The 19,219-nt window shown below is 45.7% G+C and overlaps 1 protein-coding gene across 3 annotated transcripts in view; it reads left to right on the forward strand.

Annotated features, from left to right (window-relative positions):
• Nucleotides 1–19,219, forward strand: part of LOC124046197 (histone-lysine N-methyltransferase PRDM16-like) — a 451,439-nt gene that overhangs the window by 420,182 nt on the left and 12,038 nt on the right. For 2 of the 3 annotated variants that reach the window (XM_046366309.1, XM_046366310.1), the window contains exons 12-14: nucleotides 2,792–2,961; nucleotides 11,480–11,651; nucleotides 18,275–18,625. In XM_046366309.1, the coding sequence (XP_046222265.1) occupies nucleotides 2,792–2,961; nucleotides 11,480–11,651; nucleotides 18,275–18,625 (693 nt within the window). Of the gene's footprint in view, nucleotides 1–2,791; nucleotides 2,962–11,111; nucleotides 11,140–11,479; nucleotides 11,652–18,274; nucleotides 18,626–19,219 lie in introns of those variants that run through there. The other variant, XM_046366311.1, reaches the window with a different exon arrangement.

The raw sequence follows: 19,219 nt of genomic DNA on the forward strand, positions 1-19,219 counted from the left end.
AGATATGTAGTGGTGTAATATTGTGGTATGGGGGTATTATACATTTAGTATTGTAGTGGTTGTTACGCCTTGGTCTTGGTATTTTGTGTTTTCTTTATTTATTTGGTCAGGCCAGGGTGTGACATGGGTTATTGCAGTGTGTTTTTGTCTTAGGGGTTTTGTGGGGTGTCTACGTAGTCTATGGCTGCCTGAGGCGGTTCTCAATCAGAGTCAGGTGATTATCGTTGTCTCTGATCTATTTAGGCAGCCATATTCAGTGAGTGGTTTCGTGGGTGATTGTTCCTGTCTTAGGATAGCTCTGTTTTGGTTTTCATTATTTCATTTCATTACTTTTGTAGTTTCTGCATGTATAGTTTTTTCTTTATTAAAATATATCATGAATCATCATCACGCAGCCTTTTGGTCCGATCCTTGTTCTACCTCTTCGTCAGAGGAGGAGATAGAAGAGAGCCGTTACAGTGGTGTGATATTGTGGTATGGTGGTATTATACATTTAGTATTGTAGTGGTGTAATATTGTGGTATTATACATTTAGTATTGTAGTATTGTGGTATCATACATTTAGTATTGTAGATGTGTAGTGATGTAATAATGCTACATGATGTACTGTTTTATCTTTTGTTTTATGTGTGATGTAAGTTCCCTAATGTGTTTAGACCCCAGGAAATTTAGCTGATGGGGATCCTCAGATGACAATATAAGCGCAGATCGCTGCTGATGTGTGTGTGTGTGTGTGTGTGTGTGTGTGTGTGTGTGTGTGTGTGTGTGTGTGTGTGTGTGTGTGTGTGTGTGTGTGTGTGTGTGTGTGTGTGTGTGTGTGTGTGTGTGTGTGTGTGCGTGCGTGCGTGCGTGCGTGCGTGCGTGCGTGCGTGTGTGTGTGTCAGTGCTGCAGTGACACGTGTCCATGGAGAAAGGCCCATGGTAGATGAACAGCCATACTCCCATAATGTTTTGACTGAAGCATTCTTGCTCTGGGTCGTTGCTGTTGTTTACCATCTGGAATAGGCATATCAATTAATATCAATGAGCATGCACCACCCACCTATGGATCTGTGTTTCTCAGCCATCTATTTCCTGTGTTTGAGAGGTGCACTTGAATTATGCAGTCTCGACAGTGCAGGTGGCTGCAGGTTGGCCGAGACAGAGCAGGTAGTCCTAGACAGAGCAGGTAGACCTAGACAGAGCAGGTGGCTGCAGGTTGGCCGAGACAGAGCAGGTAGTCCTAGACAGAGCAGGTAGACCTAGACAGAGCAGGTGGCTGCAGGTAGTCCTTGACAGAGTAGGTCGCTCCAAGTTGGCCTCGAAAGAGCAGGTTGGCCTAGATAGAACAGGTAGGCCTAGACAGAGCAGGTTGGTCTAGACAGAGCAGGTAGACCGAGGCAGTGCAGGTAGGCCTATACAGAGCAGGTAGGTATAGACAGAGCAGGTAGACTTAGACAGAGCAGGTAGACCAAGACAGAGCAGGTGGCTGCAGGTAGTCCTAGACAGAGTAGGTAGCTGCAGGTTGGCCTAGACAGAGCAGGTTGGCCTAGACAGAGCAGGTTGGCCTAGACAGAGCAGGTTGGCCTAGACAGAGCAGGTAGGCCTCGACAGAGCAGGTTGGTCTAGACAGTGAAGGTAGGCCTAGACAGTGCAGGTAGGTATAGACAGAGCAGGTAGACCTAGACAGAGCAGGTGGCTGCAGGTAGTCCTAGACAGAGTAGGTCGCTGCAGGTTGGCCTAGACAGAGCAGGTTGGCCTAGATCTCCCAAGCTCACTCCTTCTCCCTGCCTGTCTTACCCCTCTATCTCCCAAGCTCACTCCTTCTCCCTGCCTGTCTTATCCCTCTATCTCCTAAGCTCACTCCTTCTCCCTGCCTGTCTTACCCCTCTATCTCCCAAGCTCACTCCTTCTCCCTGCCTGTCTTACCCCTCTATCTCCCAAGCTCACTCCTTCTCCCTGCCTGTCTTACCCCTCTATCTCCCAAGCTCACTCCTTCTCCCTGCCTGTCTTACCCCTCTACCTCCCAAGCTCACTCCTTCTCCCTGCCTGTCTTACCCCTCTACCTCCTAAGCCTACTCCTTCTCCCTGCCTGTCTTACCTCTCTACCTCCCAAACTCACTCCTTCTCCCTGCCTGTCTTACCCCTCCACCTCCCAAGCTCACTCCTTCTCCCGGCCTCTTACCCCTCTACCTCCCAAGCCTACTCCTTCTCCCTGCCTGTCATACCCCTCTACCTCCCAAGCCTACTCCTTCTCCCTGCCTGTCATACCACTCTACCTCCCAAGCCTACTCCTTCTCCCTGCCTTTCTTACCCCTCTACCTCCCAAGCTCACTCCTTCTCCCTGCCTGTCTTACCCCTCTACCTCCCAAGCCTACTCCTTCTCCCTGCCTGTCTTACCCCTCTACCTCCCAAGCTCACTCCTTCTCCCTGCCTGTCTTACCCCTCTGCCTCCCAAGCCTACTCCTTCTCCCTGCCTGTCTTACCCCTCTGCCTCCCAAGCCTACTCCTTCTCCCTGCCTGTCTTACCCCTCTACCTCCCAAGCTCACTCCTTCTCCCTTCCTTCTTTCTCTACCTGTACTCTCTCTCTCTCTCTCTCTCTCTCTCTCTGCTTCCCTTATCTCTGCCTGTCTTACCCCTCTACCTCTCTTCTCCTTTCTCTCTCTTTCTGCTTCCCTCTCCTCCCCTGTTCTTTATCATTCTCTCTATACTTTTCAATTTCTTTCTCTCTTTCAATTCAGTTAGATTCACTTTAATCTTCCATTACCAAAGCAAATACAGAAATATATGAAATCTCTTTCTACCCCCCAGGTGTAAATACTGTGACCGCTCGTTCAGCATCTCCTCCAACCTCCAGCGGCATGTACGCAACATCCACAACAAGGAGAAGCCCTTCAAGTGTCACCTGTGCAGCCGCTGTTTCGGCCAGCAGACCAACTTAGACCGCCACCTAAAGAAGCATGAGCACGAGAACCTGCCCGGTGGGTCCCTGTTCACCTAATGAACCCCTCCCCCTCGATCAGCTGTGTTATACCATCAAATCTAAAGAAGCATGAGCACGAGCACCTGCCCGGTGGGTCCCTGTTCACCTAATGAACCCTCCCCTCGATCAGCTGTGTTATACCATCAAATCTAAAGAAGCATGAGCACGAGCACCTGCCCGGTGGGTCCCTGTTCACCTAATGAACCCCTCCCCCTCGATCAGCTGTGTTATACCATCAAATCTAAAGAAGCATGAGCACGAGCACCTGCCCGGTGGGTCCCTGTTCACCTAATGAACCCCTCCCCCTCGATCAGCTGTGTTATACCATCAAATCTAAAGAAGCATGAGCACGAGCACCTGCCCGGTGGGTCCCTGTTCACCTAATGAACCCCTCCCCCTCGATCAGCTGTGTTATACCATCAAATCTAAAGAAGCATGAGCACGAGCACCTGCCCGGTGGGTCCCTGTTCACCTAATGAACCCCTCCCCCTCGATCAGCTGTGTTATACCATCAAATCTAAAGAAGCATGAGCACGAGCACCTGCCCGGTGGGTCCCTGTTCACCTAATGAACCCCTCCCCCTCGATCAGCTGTGTTATACCATCAAATCTAAAGAAGCATGAGCACGAGCACCTGCCCGGTGGGTCCCTGTTCACCTAATGAACCCCTCCCCCTCGATCAGCTGTGTTATACCATCAAATCTAAAGAAGCATGTGTTATGCAGGTGAATGAGGACCCAAAAGCGACTTGGCGAAAACAGAGTCTTTATTCCAGTAAAGGAAATAGGCAATACTCCTAGACAAATCGGAGCAGAAAACAAAACATAAAAAACTAATTCCACTCGTAGTGACGAGGACAGACTGGAGACTTGACCATAAACTGTAGGTTACCTCGGGAAGGCACCGACCATAGCAGACTCAGACACCTGCTCACACGCAGCATCTGAGGGAAACAAGACACGACAGGGCGAGACAAAGACACAGCACGGTGAACAATATACAAGGATCCGACAGGACAGAAACGGAAAACAAGGGGAGAAATAGGGACTCTAATCAGAGGACAAGATAGGGAACAGGTGTGGAAAGACTAAATGAGTGAGTAGGAGAATGAGGAACAGCTGGGAGCAGGAACGGAACGATAGAGAGAGGAGAGAGAGGGAGGGAGAGAGAGAGGGATAGAAAAAGGGAACGAACCTAATAAGACCAGCAGGGGGAAACGAACAGAAGGGAAAGCATAATGACAAGACAATATAAGACAAAACATGACAGTACCCCCCCCACTCACCGAGCGCCTCCTGGCGCTCTCGAGGAGGAACACTGGCGGCAACGGAGGAAATCATAGATCACAAACGGTCCAGCACGTCCTGAGAAAGAACCCAACTCCTCTCCTCAGGACCGTAACGGAAAACGATAAAAAGGGAAACTAGGGTAATACTCTAAAAAAAAAATGAGACACGGGTAGAGAACTGAAAGCTTTAGAGCAAACAGGACCAAACAGGCCAGGAGAGTAACAACTAGGGACAGACTGAGACACAGCAAGGGCAGGAACAAGAACAGGAGAGATGCGGTGGCAGGGAACAGACTGGGACCCAGCAAGACCAGGAGCAGAAAAAAAAATTACCAGACTTATTCTGCGCGCAGTCCGAACACGCAGCCACGAAACGGCGCGTGTCACGCTCCTGAGTAGGCCACCAAAAGCGCTGGCGAATAGAAGCAAGAGTACCTCGAACGCCGGGATGGCCAGCTAACTTGGCAGAGTGCGCCCACTGAAGAACAGCCAGACGAGTAGAAACAGGAACGAAAAGAAGGTTACTAGGACAAGCGCGCGGCGACGCAGTGTGCGTGAGTGCTTGCTTAACCTGTCTCTCAATTCCCCAGACAGTCAACCCGACAACACGCCCAACAGGAAGAATCCCCTCGGGAACAGTAGAAGCCACAGAAGAACTAAAGAGACGGGATAAAGCATGAGGCTTGGTGTTCTTAGTACCCGGGCAATAAGAAATAACGAACTCGAAACGAGCGAAAAACAACACCCAACGAGCATGACGCGCATTCAGTCGTTTGGCAGAACGGATGTACTCAAGGTTCCTTTGGTCAGTCCAAACGACAAAAGGAACGGTCGCCCCCTCCAACCACTGTCGCCATTTGCCTAGGGCTAAACGGATGGCGAGCAGTTCACGGTTAGCCACATCATAGTTACGTTCCGACGGTGACAGGCGATGAGAAAAATACGCGCAAGGGTGGACCCCATCGTCAGTATCGGAGCGCTGGGACAGAATGGCTCCCACGCCCACCCCCGACGCGTCAACCTCGACAATAAACTGTTTAGTGACGTCAGGTGCAACAAGGATAGGAGCGGATGCAAAACGCTTCTTGAGGAGATCAGAACAACAATCATACGACCGGTGAGGAGGAAGGGAGTTGGTTCTGGACCGACTGAAGACCGTGCGCAGACCATGATATTCCTCCGGCACTCCTGTCAAATCACCAGGTTCCTCCTGTGAAGAGGGAGCAGAACAAACAGGAGAAATAGCAGACATTAAACACTTCACATGACAAGAAACGTTCCAGGAAAGGATAGAATTACTAGACCAATCAAAAGAAGGATTATGACACACAAGCCAGGGATGACCCAAAACAACAGGTGTAAAAGGTGAACAAAAAATCAAAAAAGAAATGGTCTCACTATGGTTACCAGATACAGTGAGGGTTAAAGGTAGTGTTTCACATAATATACTGGGGAGAGGACTACCATCCAAGGCAAACATGACCGTGGGCTCCCTAACTGTCTGAGAGGAATGTCATGTTCCCGAGCCCAGGCTTCGTCCATAAAACAGCCCTCCGCCCCAGAGTCTATTAATGCACTGCAGGAAGCTGCCGATCCGGTCCAGCGTAGATGGACCGGTAAGGTAGTACAGGTAATTGACGGAGAGGACCGTCTAGTAGCGCTTATCAGTCGCCCTCCGCTTACTGATGAGCTCTGGCCTTTAACTGGACATGAAATGACAAAATGACCAGCGGAACCGCAATAGAGACAGAGGCGGTTGGTGATTCTCCGTTCCCTCTCCTTAGTCGAAATGCGAATACCCCCAGCTGCATGGGCTCAACACCTGAGTCAGTGGGGAAAGATGGTAGTGTCGGAGAGAGGGGAGACACAGTTAACGCGAGCTCTCTTCTATGAGCTCGGTGACGAAGATCTACCCGTCGTTCAATGCGAATAGCGAGTTCAATCAAAGAATCCACGCTGGATGGAACCTCCCGAGAGAGAATCTCATCCTTAACCTTAGCGTGGAGTCCCTCCAGAAAACGAGCGAGCAACGCCTGCTCGTTCCAGTTACTGGAGGCAGCAAGAGTGCGAAACTCTATAGAGTAATCCGTTATGGATCGATTACCTTGACATAGGGAAGACAGGGACCAGGAAGCTTCTTTCCCAAAAACTGAACGATCAAAAACCCTTATCATCTCCTCTTTAAAGTTCAGATAATTGTTAGTACACTCAGCGCTTGCCTCCCAGATAGCTGTGCCCCACTGCCGAGCCCGACCAGTAAGGAGTGATATGACGTAGGCAATCCGAGCTCTCTCTTGAGTATGTGTTGGGTTGGAGAGAGAACACTATATCACACTGGGTGAGAAAGGAGCGGCACTCAGTGGGCTGCCCAGAATAACATGGTGGGTTATTAACCCTAGGTTCCGGAGGCTCGGAAGACCCGGAAGTAGCTGGTGGCACGAGACGAAGACTCTGATACTGTCCTGAGAGGTCGGAGACCTGAGCGGCCAGGGTCTCAACGGCATGCCGAGCAGCAGACAATTCCTGCTGGTGTCTGCCGAGCATCGCTCCCTGGAACTCGAGAGTAGAGTAGAGAGAATCCATAGTCGCTGGGTCCATTCTTGGTCGGATCCTTCTGTTATGCAGGTGAATGAGGACCCAAAAGCGACTTGGCGAAAACAGAGTCTTTATTCCAGTAAAGGAAATAGGCAATACTCCTAGACAAATCGGAGCAGAAAACAAAACATAAAAAACTAATTCCACTCGTAGTGACGAGGACAGACTGGAGACTTGACCATAAACTGTAGGTTGCCTCGGGAAGGCACCGACCGTAGCAGACTCAGACACCTGCTCACACGCAGCATCTGAGGGAAACAAGACACGACAGGGCGAGACAAAGACACAGCACGGTGAACAATATACAAGGATCCGACAGGACAGAAACGGAAAACAAGGGGAGAAATAGGGACTCTAATCAGAGGACAAGATAGGGAACAGGTGTGGAAAGACTAAATGAGTGAGTAGGAGAATGAGGAACAGCTGGGAGCAGGAACGGAACGATAGAGAGAGGAGAGAGAGGGAGGGAGAGAGAGAGGGATAGAAAAAGGGAACGAAGCTAATAAGACCAGCAGGGGGAAACGAACAGAAGGGAAAGCATAATGACAAGACAATATAAGACAAAACATGACAGCATGAGTACGAGCACCTGCCCGGTGGGTCCCTGTTCACCTAATGAACCCCTCCCCCTCGATCAGCTGTGTTATACCATCAAATCTAAAGAAGCATGAGTACGAGCACCTGCCCGGTGGGTCCCTGTTCACCTAATGAACCCCTCCCCCTAGATCAGCTGTGTTACCAAGTTTATCAGATATTTTCAAACATCTTATGTCCAAGGCCACCTGTTTTGTAGATTCAGCGATATGTCATTATAACCTCAAATGAATGGAAAAGATACGTAATCATTTCCAGATCTGACAAACATTGGTTTTGGAGTTTACTGTCCCTTTAACATACAGTACATGCTTGTTATTCACAGCCTCAAAGAACGTTTGCATTTACCTATTTTCTTTAATGCTGGTGAGCGTACTGTAAATGATAACATTGACTATGTTGACTACATTAACATGTACATACAGTACATTCACTTTAACTACAGTGAAAGTTTACACACTCCTTGCAAAGTTGTCACATTTGACTTCCTTTAAATAAAACCTAAAAAGGGATTGAATTGGATACACAACCTGCTCCACATTTTCAAAGTGAAATGAATAAAAAATAGAAAGTGAAAATGTCTTGATTGTGTATGTCTTCACACCACGGAATACTTGGTGGAAGCACCTTACAGCTGTAAATCATTTTGAATAAGATTCTACCAACTCTGCACAACTGTTAAAGCAACATTATATCCATTGTTTTTGTCAAAATTCCTCAAGCTCAGTAAATTTGGTTGGATCATTTATGGACCGCAAAATGTAAACCTTTCAAGTAGATTTAACTGTAAATGGGACCCCTCAGAAACACTCAAAACCTCTCGGAATGTGAGTGTCTTTGGCATTATATTTTTAGTAATTGTTCCACTGAAAAATAAAACTCTGCATTTCGAAGACACGCAGGTTTTCCTTTTGACCTGAGCTTTGCTCCTATCATATTTATTTTGATCCTGACAGACAAGCATACCCATAACATGATGCTGCCACCATATTACTTGAAAATACAGAGGGTTTCACTCTGTGACGTATTTGAAGTGAATTATTTGCCGTGTTGTCTTGCAGTATTGTGTAAGGGCCTTGTTGCAAACATAATGGATGATTTGAAATAGATTTTTCAATATAGACCTTTTTACTTTGTCACCAGCCAGTAATGTGGAGTGAATGCAATGATGGGAAACTTTGCAAGTATTGTGGTGGCAGCATCATGTTACGGATAAGCTTGTCACCGGCAAGGACTGGGGAGTTTGTTAGGATCAAAACCCATATGAAATGTAGAAGAGGTAAAAGTTACAGGAACACCTTCTGAGAAATGCTGACCCCAAGGCACTCCAGAGGGTGGTACGCTCAGCTGAACGCACCACTGTTTGGCCTCCAGGACACCTACAACACCAGGTGTCACAGGACAGTCAAGAAGATCTTTAGGGACCTTAGCCACCCGAGCCATGGCCTGTCCTCCCTGATTCAATCACTAAGACACGGGCAGTACAGGAGCATCATGGCTAAAACGAACAGATTGGCCAATACCTTCTACCCCCAGAACATCAGGCTGCTGTATAGCCACCACTAGTCACCTCCCCGTATCCCCCTAATAGTTTCTCTTATTATTGTTTCATTCACACCTGCACTGTGGGAGCTCGGAGCTGAAGTATTTCGCTGTACTGTCACGTTCTGACCTTAGTTCCTTTGTTTTGTCTTTATTTTAGTATGGTCAGGGCGTGAGTTGGGGTGGGCAGTCTATGTTTGTTTTTCTATGTTGGTTTTTGTGTTCGGCCTGGTATGGTTCTCAATCAGAGGCAGGTGTCGTTAGTTGTCTCTGATTGAGAATCATACTTAGGTAGCCTTTTTCCACCTGGGTTTCGTGGGTGTTTATTTTCTGTTTTAGCGTTTGTCATTCACCTTACGGGACTGTTCGTTTGTTGTTTTTGTTCAGTGTTCATTTTGCTTCATTAAATTATGGACACTTACCACGCTGCGTTTTGGTCCTCCGATCCTTCTCGCTACTCCTCCTCAGAAGAGGAGGAAGAGATCCCTTACATGTACACTGCACCTACCTCTGCGACTTTGCGCATGTGACTAAATTATCTAATCTAATCTGAATACCTAACTTCAATTTTTCATCAGGGCAATTACATACATTTTAAAGACACAGCAGAATGGCTTTTTAAGAGGTGTTGACTGACTATTTCAGTCCTGACTATAAAGGTTTGAATATTGCTGTCCATCAGTGATTCCCAACCAAATTTACTCAGTTTAAGCAATTTTGACAAAAACAACGGAAACGGAAGTAACTGCTAAAATAATGGAATCACCAACATAAAATGTCTTAATAGGGCGTTGGGCCATCACAATCCGCCAGAACAGCTTCAATGCACCTTGACCTCTATTGGAGGGATGTGACATTCTTCCACGAGAAATTCCTTAATTTGGTGTTTTGTTGATGGTGGTGGAAAACGCTGCCTTAGAATCTCCGATAAATGTTCAATTGGGTTAATATCTGGTAACTGAGATCGCCATGGCACATGGTTTACATAATTCCCATGCTCATCAAACCATTCAGTGACTGCTGGTGCCCTGTGGATGGAGGCATTGTTATCAACTCCCATCAGGTTAGAGATGATTCACCATAGGTTGAAGGTGATCAATCAGAATGGCTGTGCATTTATTGCTGTTTGCCTTGCCCTCTTAGGTGTTGAGTGGACCTAAACCATGACAGGAAAATGCAACCTGCACCATAAGAGCTGCCACAACCCTCATTCACCAAGTATTTCCATTATTTTGGCAGTTACATGTACACTGCCTTCAGAAAATATTTATACCCTTTGACTTATTCAACATTTCATTGTTTTACAGCTTGAATTCAAAAATGGATGAAATAGATTGGCTTTCTCACTGGATTAAATAGATTGGTTTTCTCACAGTACAGTGTGGCTGCCAAGTTTGAGTAGGCTAAACTAGCTAGCTGCATTTGCTCGCTAAGTAAGTGAAACTGAATGTTTCTCCTTCATTTTGGAAGAAAGGAATTTGTTCAAAATTGTTTAACTATTGTCTTTCTCTCCCTTTGAGTCAACTACTCACCATATTTTATGCACTGCAGTGCTAGCTAGCTGTACCTTATGCTTTCAGTTTTTTTACTAGATTAATTATCTGATCCTTTGATTGGGTGGACAACATGTCAATTCATGCTGCAAGAGCTCTGGTAGTCTGTGTAAGTCTATTGAAGGGAGTGAGAACCATTAGCCTCCTGGGTTTTGTACTGAGGAGGACAGAAACTAGTTGTCCTCCGGCTACACCATGGGGCTACCCTACAGAGTGCTGTTGAGGCTAATGTAGACCTTCACTGCAAAACAGTGACAATATATTTACTCTAGTTTTAACTCAAATGGATCACTTTTTAAATGTTTTATGATTTTTCACAGAGGAGGATGGTCCTCCCCTTCCTCCTCTGAGTAACCTCCACTGGTGTGAATACTTTCTGAAGGCACTGCATGTTGCCCTCAATGTTATGCAGAGTTGATAGAATGTTATTCAAAATGATTTACAGCCGTAATTGCTGCCAGTTACTTAAAAGTAGGTATTAACTGTGGCATGTGAAGACATACACAATCAAGACAATGTGCTATACTTTTTCTTTCACTTGTGGAGCAGATTGTAGTCCCTTTTTACTTTTTTTAAGGCAGCAAAATGTAACAACTGTGCAAGGGGTGAGTAGACTTTAACTAAACATGTTAAGCATCTCATCAAGTGTAGTTCCCTATTTCTGATGTTGATTATAGCTTTATATGCTGTTACTAACTGATGTGTGTGTGTGTGTGTGTGTGTGTGTGTGTGTGTGTGTGTGTGTGTGTGTGTGCGTGCGTGCGTGCGTGCGTGCGTGCGTGCGTGCGTGCGTGCGTGCGTGTGGTGTGTGTGTGTGTGTGTGTGTGTGTGTGTGTGTGTGTGTGTGTGTGTGTGTGTGTGTGTGTGTGTGTGTGTGTGTGTGTGTGTGTGTGTGTGTGTGTGTGTGTGTGTGTGTGTGTGTGTGTGTGTGTGCCTTGCTAACAGTGAGTCAACACTCTGGGATCCTCTCCAACCTAGGAAACAACATTTCCTCTCCCAACTCCGAGCCAGATCACCATGCACTTTTAGATGAGAAAGAGGACTCTTACTCTTCGGAAATCCACAACTTCATTTCCAACAGCGAGATGAACCAGGCATCCAGCTCCACAGACAAGAGGTAGGGGGAACACACATATGCAAACACACACACACACACACCCCTGTCGGTGCAGTTAAAGTCAAGGTATTAGCTCGGGGCGTCTTATAAGTTACTCATCATTACATGAGTGTTGTTCACAGAATCACTTCCGTTTACATACCTTACGACACACATCAACACCCAGATATGTTTAACTCACATTGATTGTTTTCGATGAATATTTGGATTGGCTTCTAGGGAGTAAACTATACAGTTATTAGGGTGTCACTCTGCCTTCCTGACAGAACTAACTCTGCTCCCCTGTCAGATGTTGCTCAAACAGGCTTTAGGGGGATTCCAGTACAGTACAGTAAGCACAGCCCCCAGTGCCCCCTCCTCTACTCTGCCTGTTTTCAACGACTCACCTCAAATGAAATAAACTGCCCAGGCTGTTTCGCTATAACCAAGGCCAGGTTTACCAGAGCTTCTGGCCTGCTCTCCTCTCCTCTACAGACTAAAGCATCACCAGCCTATAGTCTATGGCCTTGCAGTTTCAGGTAGCGCTAGAGGCTAGTGCTTCGGCAGGGTCGGGTTCATTAATGCACACTGCAGCGAATGTTTTGCACCCGGAAATTAAAACAAGCGTTTCTTATTGGATGCGTTTCTTATAGTCCCTCCCTGTTTCAGTTCGTTTTCTTCAGTGTCTAATAAATACGACCCAGGTTCCAAGGCAAGTAGCTTTGACAGATGTGTGGGGGGAAATATGCAAGCTGTCTTCTCCAATAAGGCAAACAAGTTGGATTTTTTAGATGTCAAGTAATGGTTCCTCCTTGATTTCGCTAACCCGTCTTCATGCCAATAACAGAGGGCTGCTTGTTTTTCTGCTTTTCTCTGACTCTGTCTTTCTCCCCATCTCACTCTTTTTCGTTGTCTCTGTCTATTCTCTCTCTGTCTTTCTTTCTATCTCTTTCAATCTCTGTCTCTCTCTCTTTCATGTCTCCCACCCTCCCTCTTCCCTGGTCAGTAGACAAGAGACATAAAAGCCAACAGAGCTCAAGGGTAATTTAGCCCCTCTGCCATCTGCGATCAATAGTGCAGAACCATCCAGGATATGCAAGCCTGGCATTTTAATATTTGGAATTGAAAATAAGTGCTCTGTTTTCTGTCCGTCACAGACACACACACGCTCACATGCAGGCACGTAGACACTGGCATGCATGCACAAATGTGCACGCAGGCATGCACACACACGCGCATGCACACACATGCATGTACGCACACACACATCACCCCCCCCCCATTTAACAGAGACATACAGCTGTGTGTATGCCTATCTGTGCACTCATGCGTCTCCTCCCCACAAAGTGTTTGTGAACTAAGTCAAGTTGATCTAGTCACTTGTCTCACTCTATTGTGTTTCTCTCCTCTGGACACTGTCTAGCCTGTGAGGTTGGGTGATGATTGAGATAGCTGGAGATGTGTGTATGGGGCACAGGGGTGGGGAGGAGGGGACTGGGACAGTGGAAGAGATTGTAATGGGCAGAAACAGTAGAAAAGTGTGTATGGAGGGCGGCAAGAGCTGGACTGGGCGTTTCTTCGCTCAAAAGTTGTGGGGTGGTGGCCGAGGCATTTATCTACCAGATAAAACTGATGGACCTACAGTGGTTCCTCCTCTAACGTTGTGGGGTGGTGGCTGGCACCAGCTTTCGGAGCAGCTCACAGATCACTGCACCTGTAAATAGCCCATCCAATCTACCTCATCCCCATACTGTAATGTATTTTCCGCTCCTTTGCACCCCAGTATCTCTACTTACACATTCATCTTCTGCAGATCTATCACTCCAGTGTTTAATTGCTACATTGTAATTACTTGGCCACAATGGCCTATTTATTGCCTTTACAGCCCTTATCTTACCTCGTTTGCACTCACTGTATATAGACTTTTTTTCCTATTGTGTTATTAACTGTAGGTTTCTTTATTCCATGTGTAATTCTGTGGTGTTGTTTGTGTCGCACTACAGTACATGCATATAGGACTTGCATCCTTGGCACAATAAAGTTATTTTAAGTTAACTACATGTACTGTAGATATTACCACGCATGATATTTATCTTGGCCAAGTCGCAGTTGTAAATGAGAACTTGTTCTCAACTGGCCTACCTGGTTAAAAAAGGTGAAATATATATATACAGTGGGGCAAAAAAGTATTTAGTCAGCCACCAATTGTGCAAGTTCTCCCACTTAAAAAGATGAGAAAGGCCTGTAATGTTCATCATAGGTACACTTCAACTATGACAGACAAAATGAGAAAAGAAAATTCCTGAAAATCACGTTGTAGGATTTTTTATGAATTTATTTGCAAATTATGGTGGAAAATAAGTATTTGGACACCTACAAACACGCAAGCTTTCTGGCTCTCACAGACCTGTAACGTCTTCTTTAAGAGGCTCCTCTGTCCTCCACTCGTTACCTGTATTAATGGCACCTGTTTGAACTTGTTATCAGTTTAAAAGACACCTGTCCACAACCTCAAACAGTCACACTCCAAACTCCACTATGGCCAAGACCAAAGAGCTGTCAAAGGACACCAGAAACAAAATTGTAGACCTACACCAGGCTGGGAAGACTGAATCTGCAATAGGTAAGCAGCTTGGTTTGAAGAAATCAACTGTGGGAGCAATTATTAGGAAATGGAAGACATACAAGCCCACTGATAATGTCCCTCGATCTGGGGCTCCACGCAAGATCTCAAGATTTTGAGTGAAAACCTCCTTCCATCAGCAAGGGCATTGAAGATTAAACGTGGCTGGGTCTTTCAGCATGACAATGATCCCAAACACACCGCCCGGGCAACGAAGGAGTGGCTTTGTAAGAAGCATTTCAAGGTCCTGGAGTGGCCTAGCCAGTCTCCAGATCTCAACCCCATAGAAAATCTTTGGAGGGAGTTGAACGTCCGTGTTGCCCAGCAACAGCCCCAAAACATCACTGCTCTAGAGGAGATCTGCATGGAGGAATGGGCCAAAATACCAGCAACAGTGTGTGAAAACCTTGTGAATACTTACAGAAAACGTTTGACCTCTGTCATTGACAACAAAGGGTATATAACAAAGTATTAAAATACCAAATACTTATTTTCCACCATAATTTGCAAATAAATTCATTAAAAATCCTACAATGTGATTTTCTGGATTTTTCTATACACTTCAACAGTGTTTACCACTCCTGGGACATCAATGATTACACATTGTAACTATGCAATAGGCTGGAAACATGATTTAAGTAAAGGCTGATTTTTAATTCATATACACAGAAAAAAAACAGTACACCACACTACCTATGCATATCTAACTGCCTTCATCTGAATTAATCTGAGGACACAGGATAGTATTTCAGTGAGATACTCAGGTATGAATCTCTGGGACGTTCTTTTTCAGTCATTTCCAATACCAGGAGTATCAAACTCCATTCTTTGAATGATGCTGTGTCTGGATGTACATATTACAATTATACACTTCAACAGTGTTTACCACTCCTGCTCCTGAGACATCAATGATTACACATTGTAACTATGCAATAGACTAGAAACATGATTTAAGTAAAGGCTGATTTGTAATTCATATATAAAGAATAAAAAACCTACGCGTATCTAACTCCTTTCATCTGAGGACACATGATAGTATTTCAATGAGATACTTCATTTCACCAGTGGAGAATGTGAAAGAACACTTCATTGAAAGAAGTTCATTATCCAGGTGTTATAAATGCATTATAATAATTGTAATATTTCTATTATGAATACAAGTTCAATCTGTACTTCAATGCACATATATGGTGTGCATTATAAAATGAGGAAGAAAGACGAGGTGGGGAGAGAAGTAAGAACAGGGGCAGACAGCATATGATTAATGAATTACAGTGCTATCCTAATATTCTCTCAGTTCATCACAAATACAATGTCTCCAGCGGTGTCTCCTAACCAGCCTTGGGCCACCAGTTGGCCCAAAGGTTATCTTAAGAGTGGGTGAGGTGGCGATGATGGGACTGGCTTCCTCTCACATCAAAACATACCTGCAGATGAGGAAAATCATAGGTGAGAGGTCAGGAGAGCATGATTAAGCCTTGTTTTTTTTATTCTAACACGGTCAGTCATCATAATCATCAGGAGGTGAAATGCAAAACTCACCTTGGATCATTAACTCTGGGATTACTACATCTCTATCTGTATTTCAATGTAAAGCATCTCTTCAATAATAATTCCTGTATAATATAAACTGACCTTGGATCATTAACTCTGGGACTACAACATCTGTCTGTATTTCAATGTAAAGCATCTCTTTAATAATACTTCCTGTTGACCTGACCTCTCACCTATGATTATGCTGTGCCCTCTGTATCAGCCAATTCAGATGGGGGAGGGGTTCACCGACACAGCTGATATAACCTAGAGGATTTAGGGAGAAGGGGGAGGGATGGAGAGAGACTGTTACTGTGTGTGTGTGGTCTCACCTGGTGTCCACACTAAGTGGCCAAAGAATACTTTATGCTGAAAAACAGACATATGAGGACAAACCATAGCAGATAATGTCATTATTAGACTTTTACATTACCAGATCACAAATTAATATCAAATCTATTTATACAGCCCTTCTTACATCAGCTGATACCGTCAAGTGTTGTACAGAAACCCAGCCTAAAAGCCCAAACAGCAAGCAATGCAGGTGTAAATACCACTTGAAGCTTCATGATGACTTGATCATTTGAATCAGCTGTGTAGTGCTAAGGCAAAAACAAAACTGTGCACAAGTGTTTGGAGCATTCCGATATGCCACAGCCGGTGAGGTGTCAGGTTCCCCTCTGTACTTAAAGGGTGATTATTCCAACTCTCTGAAATGCTGTAGATCTGCCCGCAGATGAGGTAGGAACAGATGTCATTTTCAGGATACGTCAATACAACCCAGAAAGATTAACACCAGACTGGTATTGTGGTTGTTCATCCTGTGATGGGAAATATGCAATATGTACACAAAAGAAGATACTTGCCTGATGTATCTTGAAAAAAACGCATTGGAATTAAAAGTGAAACGTTTAACCTATTAACCTGCTTCATTATTTATCTACTACCAGTTGATGAAGAACAACTCCGATTTCATACATCATTGAAAATGTGTCTCGGAATAAGTAAGAATAAAAAAGATAAAAGAACTTCTTCGATTTGATGGAGACATTATACATCTTAGTACCTTATCAAGTTATGATTTGTATCAGTGTAGACGAGGAACAAGGGAGCAGGAACAGAGTATTTTTGCCGAGCAATGCAACGAAGCTGGATCATTCTGGCAATGATACCTGCACCATCCACACGCTGCAAAGACTCTTCACCATTGTACACGATGGCCCATTGCTCAGACTTCCTTTGACCGTTCTAAAGCCTGCATGGTGCAATATGGAAGACTATCAAATGCTTCTCAAACATGCCCTCTGCTGGTCAAACTAGCAATGACTTGCAGTAACAGAAAACATGGCTGAGAATTAAATGACGTGCCACAGAATGCTGCAGCAGGCAGGGTGTTCCGCAGTATGACAACTTTTAAAGGAGGAAAAACTGTAGGCCGCTAACACAAACATACTGCTGATGTGTTTAGACTAAGTGACAAAATGGAGGGCTCTGCGTCAGAGCCGTGCTTGTCTCCCTATACCCCCCCTCCCTCTTACACACAGCCCCTGCCAATTTGATTGTAGGATATTTAATCTAGATTGAAAGATGTCCCGCTTACTCCAGGAAAGTACCCCATCTAGTTTGATGTCCATCTGCCCTGCGCTCTGTGGCAGCGGCTTCTCGGAGGGCTCACCCTGAGGAAATGACATCATGAGGCGATAAGCTGCAGAGACCAGGGGGCTTAAAAATGTGAAGGGCAGCAGGTTGCAATGTCTGGTGTGCTGATGGCCTGTTTGCAGAGCAGCCCACCTCCCCACACATACACACATCCACAGCCTCTAGAATTGAGCTTGGCCCTCTTGTCCAGTATGCGTGTTAGGAAATAGCCAGCTATTCATTCGGCTTTGTTTCTCGCCGATTGTCAACATGCATGTTTGTTTGCTTGGACTGGGTCTCTGCTCGCTGTCAACAGAGCTCCTGACAGCTCAGTAATGGCTCTGCAAAGTATGACTCATTGCCTATTGACAGATAGACAAACAGCAGGGATGCCTGGCCAGTGGCCCACTGAGGCAGGTAGGGCAGTGGGCCTATAAATCCCAATCAAAGTCCTAATGGAGGCAAGGTGGGTTTGGGGGAAGGCCCTCATCCCCCCCGTCTCCTCTCCCTCATCTCCGCTCATCTGGCCAAGACAGAATGGGTGGGAACAGTAAACAGTAAGTCTAAATTGGCTGCTTTTGATTACCAGTTAGCTCTTTCACATCAGTGCAGATGAAAGAAAGGAAGCAAGGAGAGAAAATGACCTTAGACTATTTGGATGCAATGATATTGTTCCACAGATTACACCCAATGAGGGTTTCATATAAACCAATACATTTCAAGGATAAAATACTGTACATTTTTGTGGGTATGAATGAATGGAACACATTTTTGGAAACTATGAATAAAAGGCTAAATCAATACAATATATAATGTACAGCCACTGACCTCACGGTTCTCGTTGTTGCAGGTCAGAACTTACGGAGGAGGAGCGTCTGTCGAGCCACGGCCTGTCCAGCTCCCGGGGGCTAGAGGAGGAGGAGGCGGAGGGAGATGATGAAGAGGAGGACAAAGGCAGCCTGAAGGAGGAGGAGCGTCCATCGAGCCACGGCCTGTCCAGCTCCCGGGGGCTAGAGGAGGAGGAGGAGGAGGGAGACAATGAAGAGGAGGAAGAAGGCAGCCTGGCGGATAAATTTCAGGACGAAGCACCCAAATCCCCCTCCCCGATCACCATGGTCACACCGGGGGCGTACGAAGACGAAGAGGGGGAGGGATCGGAGGAAGCCACACCGTTGGCTATAAGCTACAAACACACCCGCAGGTATGTCTTGTCTGGCAGAATACAAGCTTTTTTTTTACAGACACAATGTCCTGTCTAATAGACCAAAGACATGGTTACGGACACAACTACTGGTATGTTTTTCCTGTTACAGACTTCTGACCAAGTTACAGACACAATTACCACCATCAGACCAGCAGGTAGTGGTAGAATAGAGACATACTGTAGGGACAGACACAACTACAGACAAAGTCATGCAGTCACATACAGCACACCACACCTTCACAAACAAATCCACCCAATCACAACGGCCACCCCTGTCTCCTCCCATTCCAACTAACATGACTTATACAGTTTAATATTGCATGACCTGCCATGCATGATCTGCCCTCCCTACGATGGCAGTACAATGAGTTCAATGAGAGTTAGATGGTGATAGTGTTGGGATGCAGATAGAACTCTCATAGTCCCATTTCATCGCCACCTGTTATTCTGTCCCTATCAGTGTCGATCAGTGTTGTACCTGTCTTTCTGTCCCTATCAGTGTCGATCAGTGTTGTACCTGTCTTTCTGTCCCTATCAGTGTCGGTCAGTGTTGTACCTGTCTTTCTGTCCCCTTCAGTGTCGGTCAGTGTT

The sequence above is a fragment of the Oncorhynchus gorbuscha genome, linkage group LG10 (assembly GCF_021184085.1).
Source record: "Oncorhynchus gorbuscha isolate QuinsamMale2020 ecotype Even-year linkage group LG10, OgorEven_v1.0, whole genome shotgun sequence".
Taxonomy (NCBI): domain Eukaryota; kingdom Metazoa; phylum Chordata; class Actinopteri; order Salmoniformes; family Salmonidae; genus Oncorhynchus; species Oncorhynchus gorbuscha.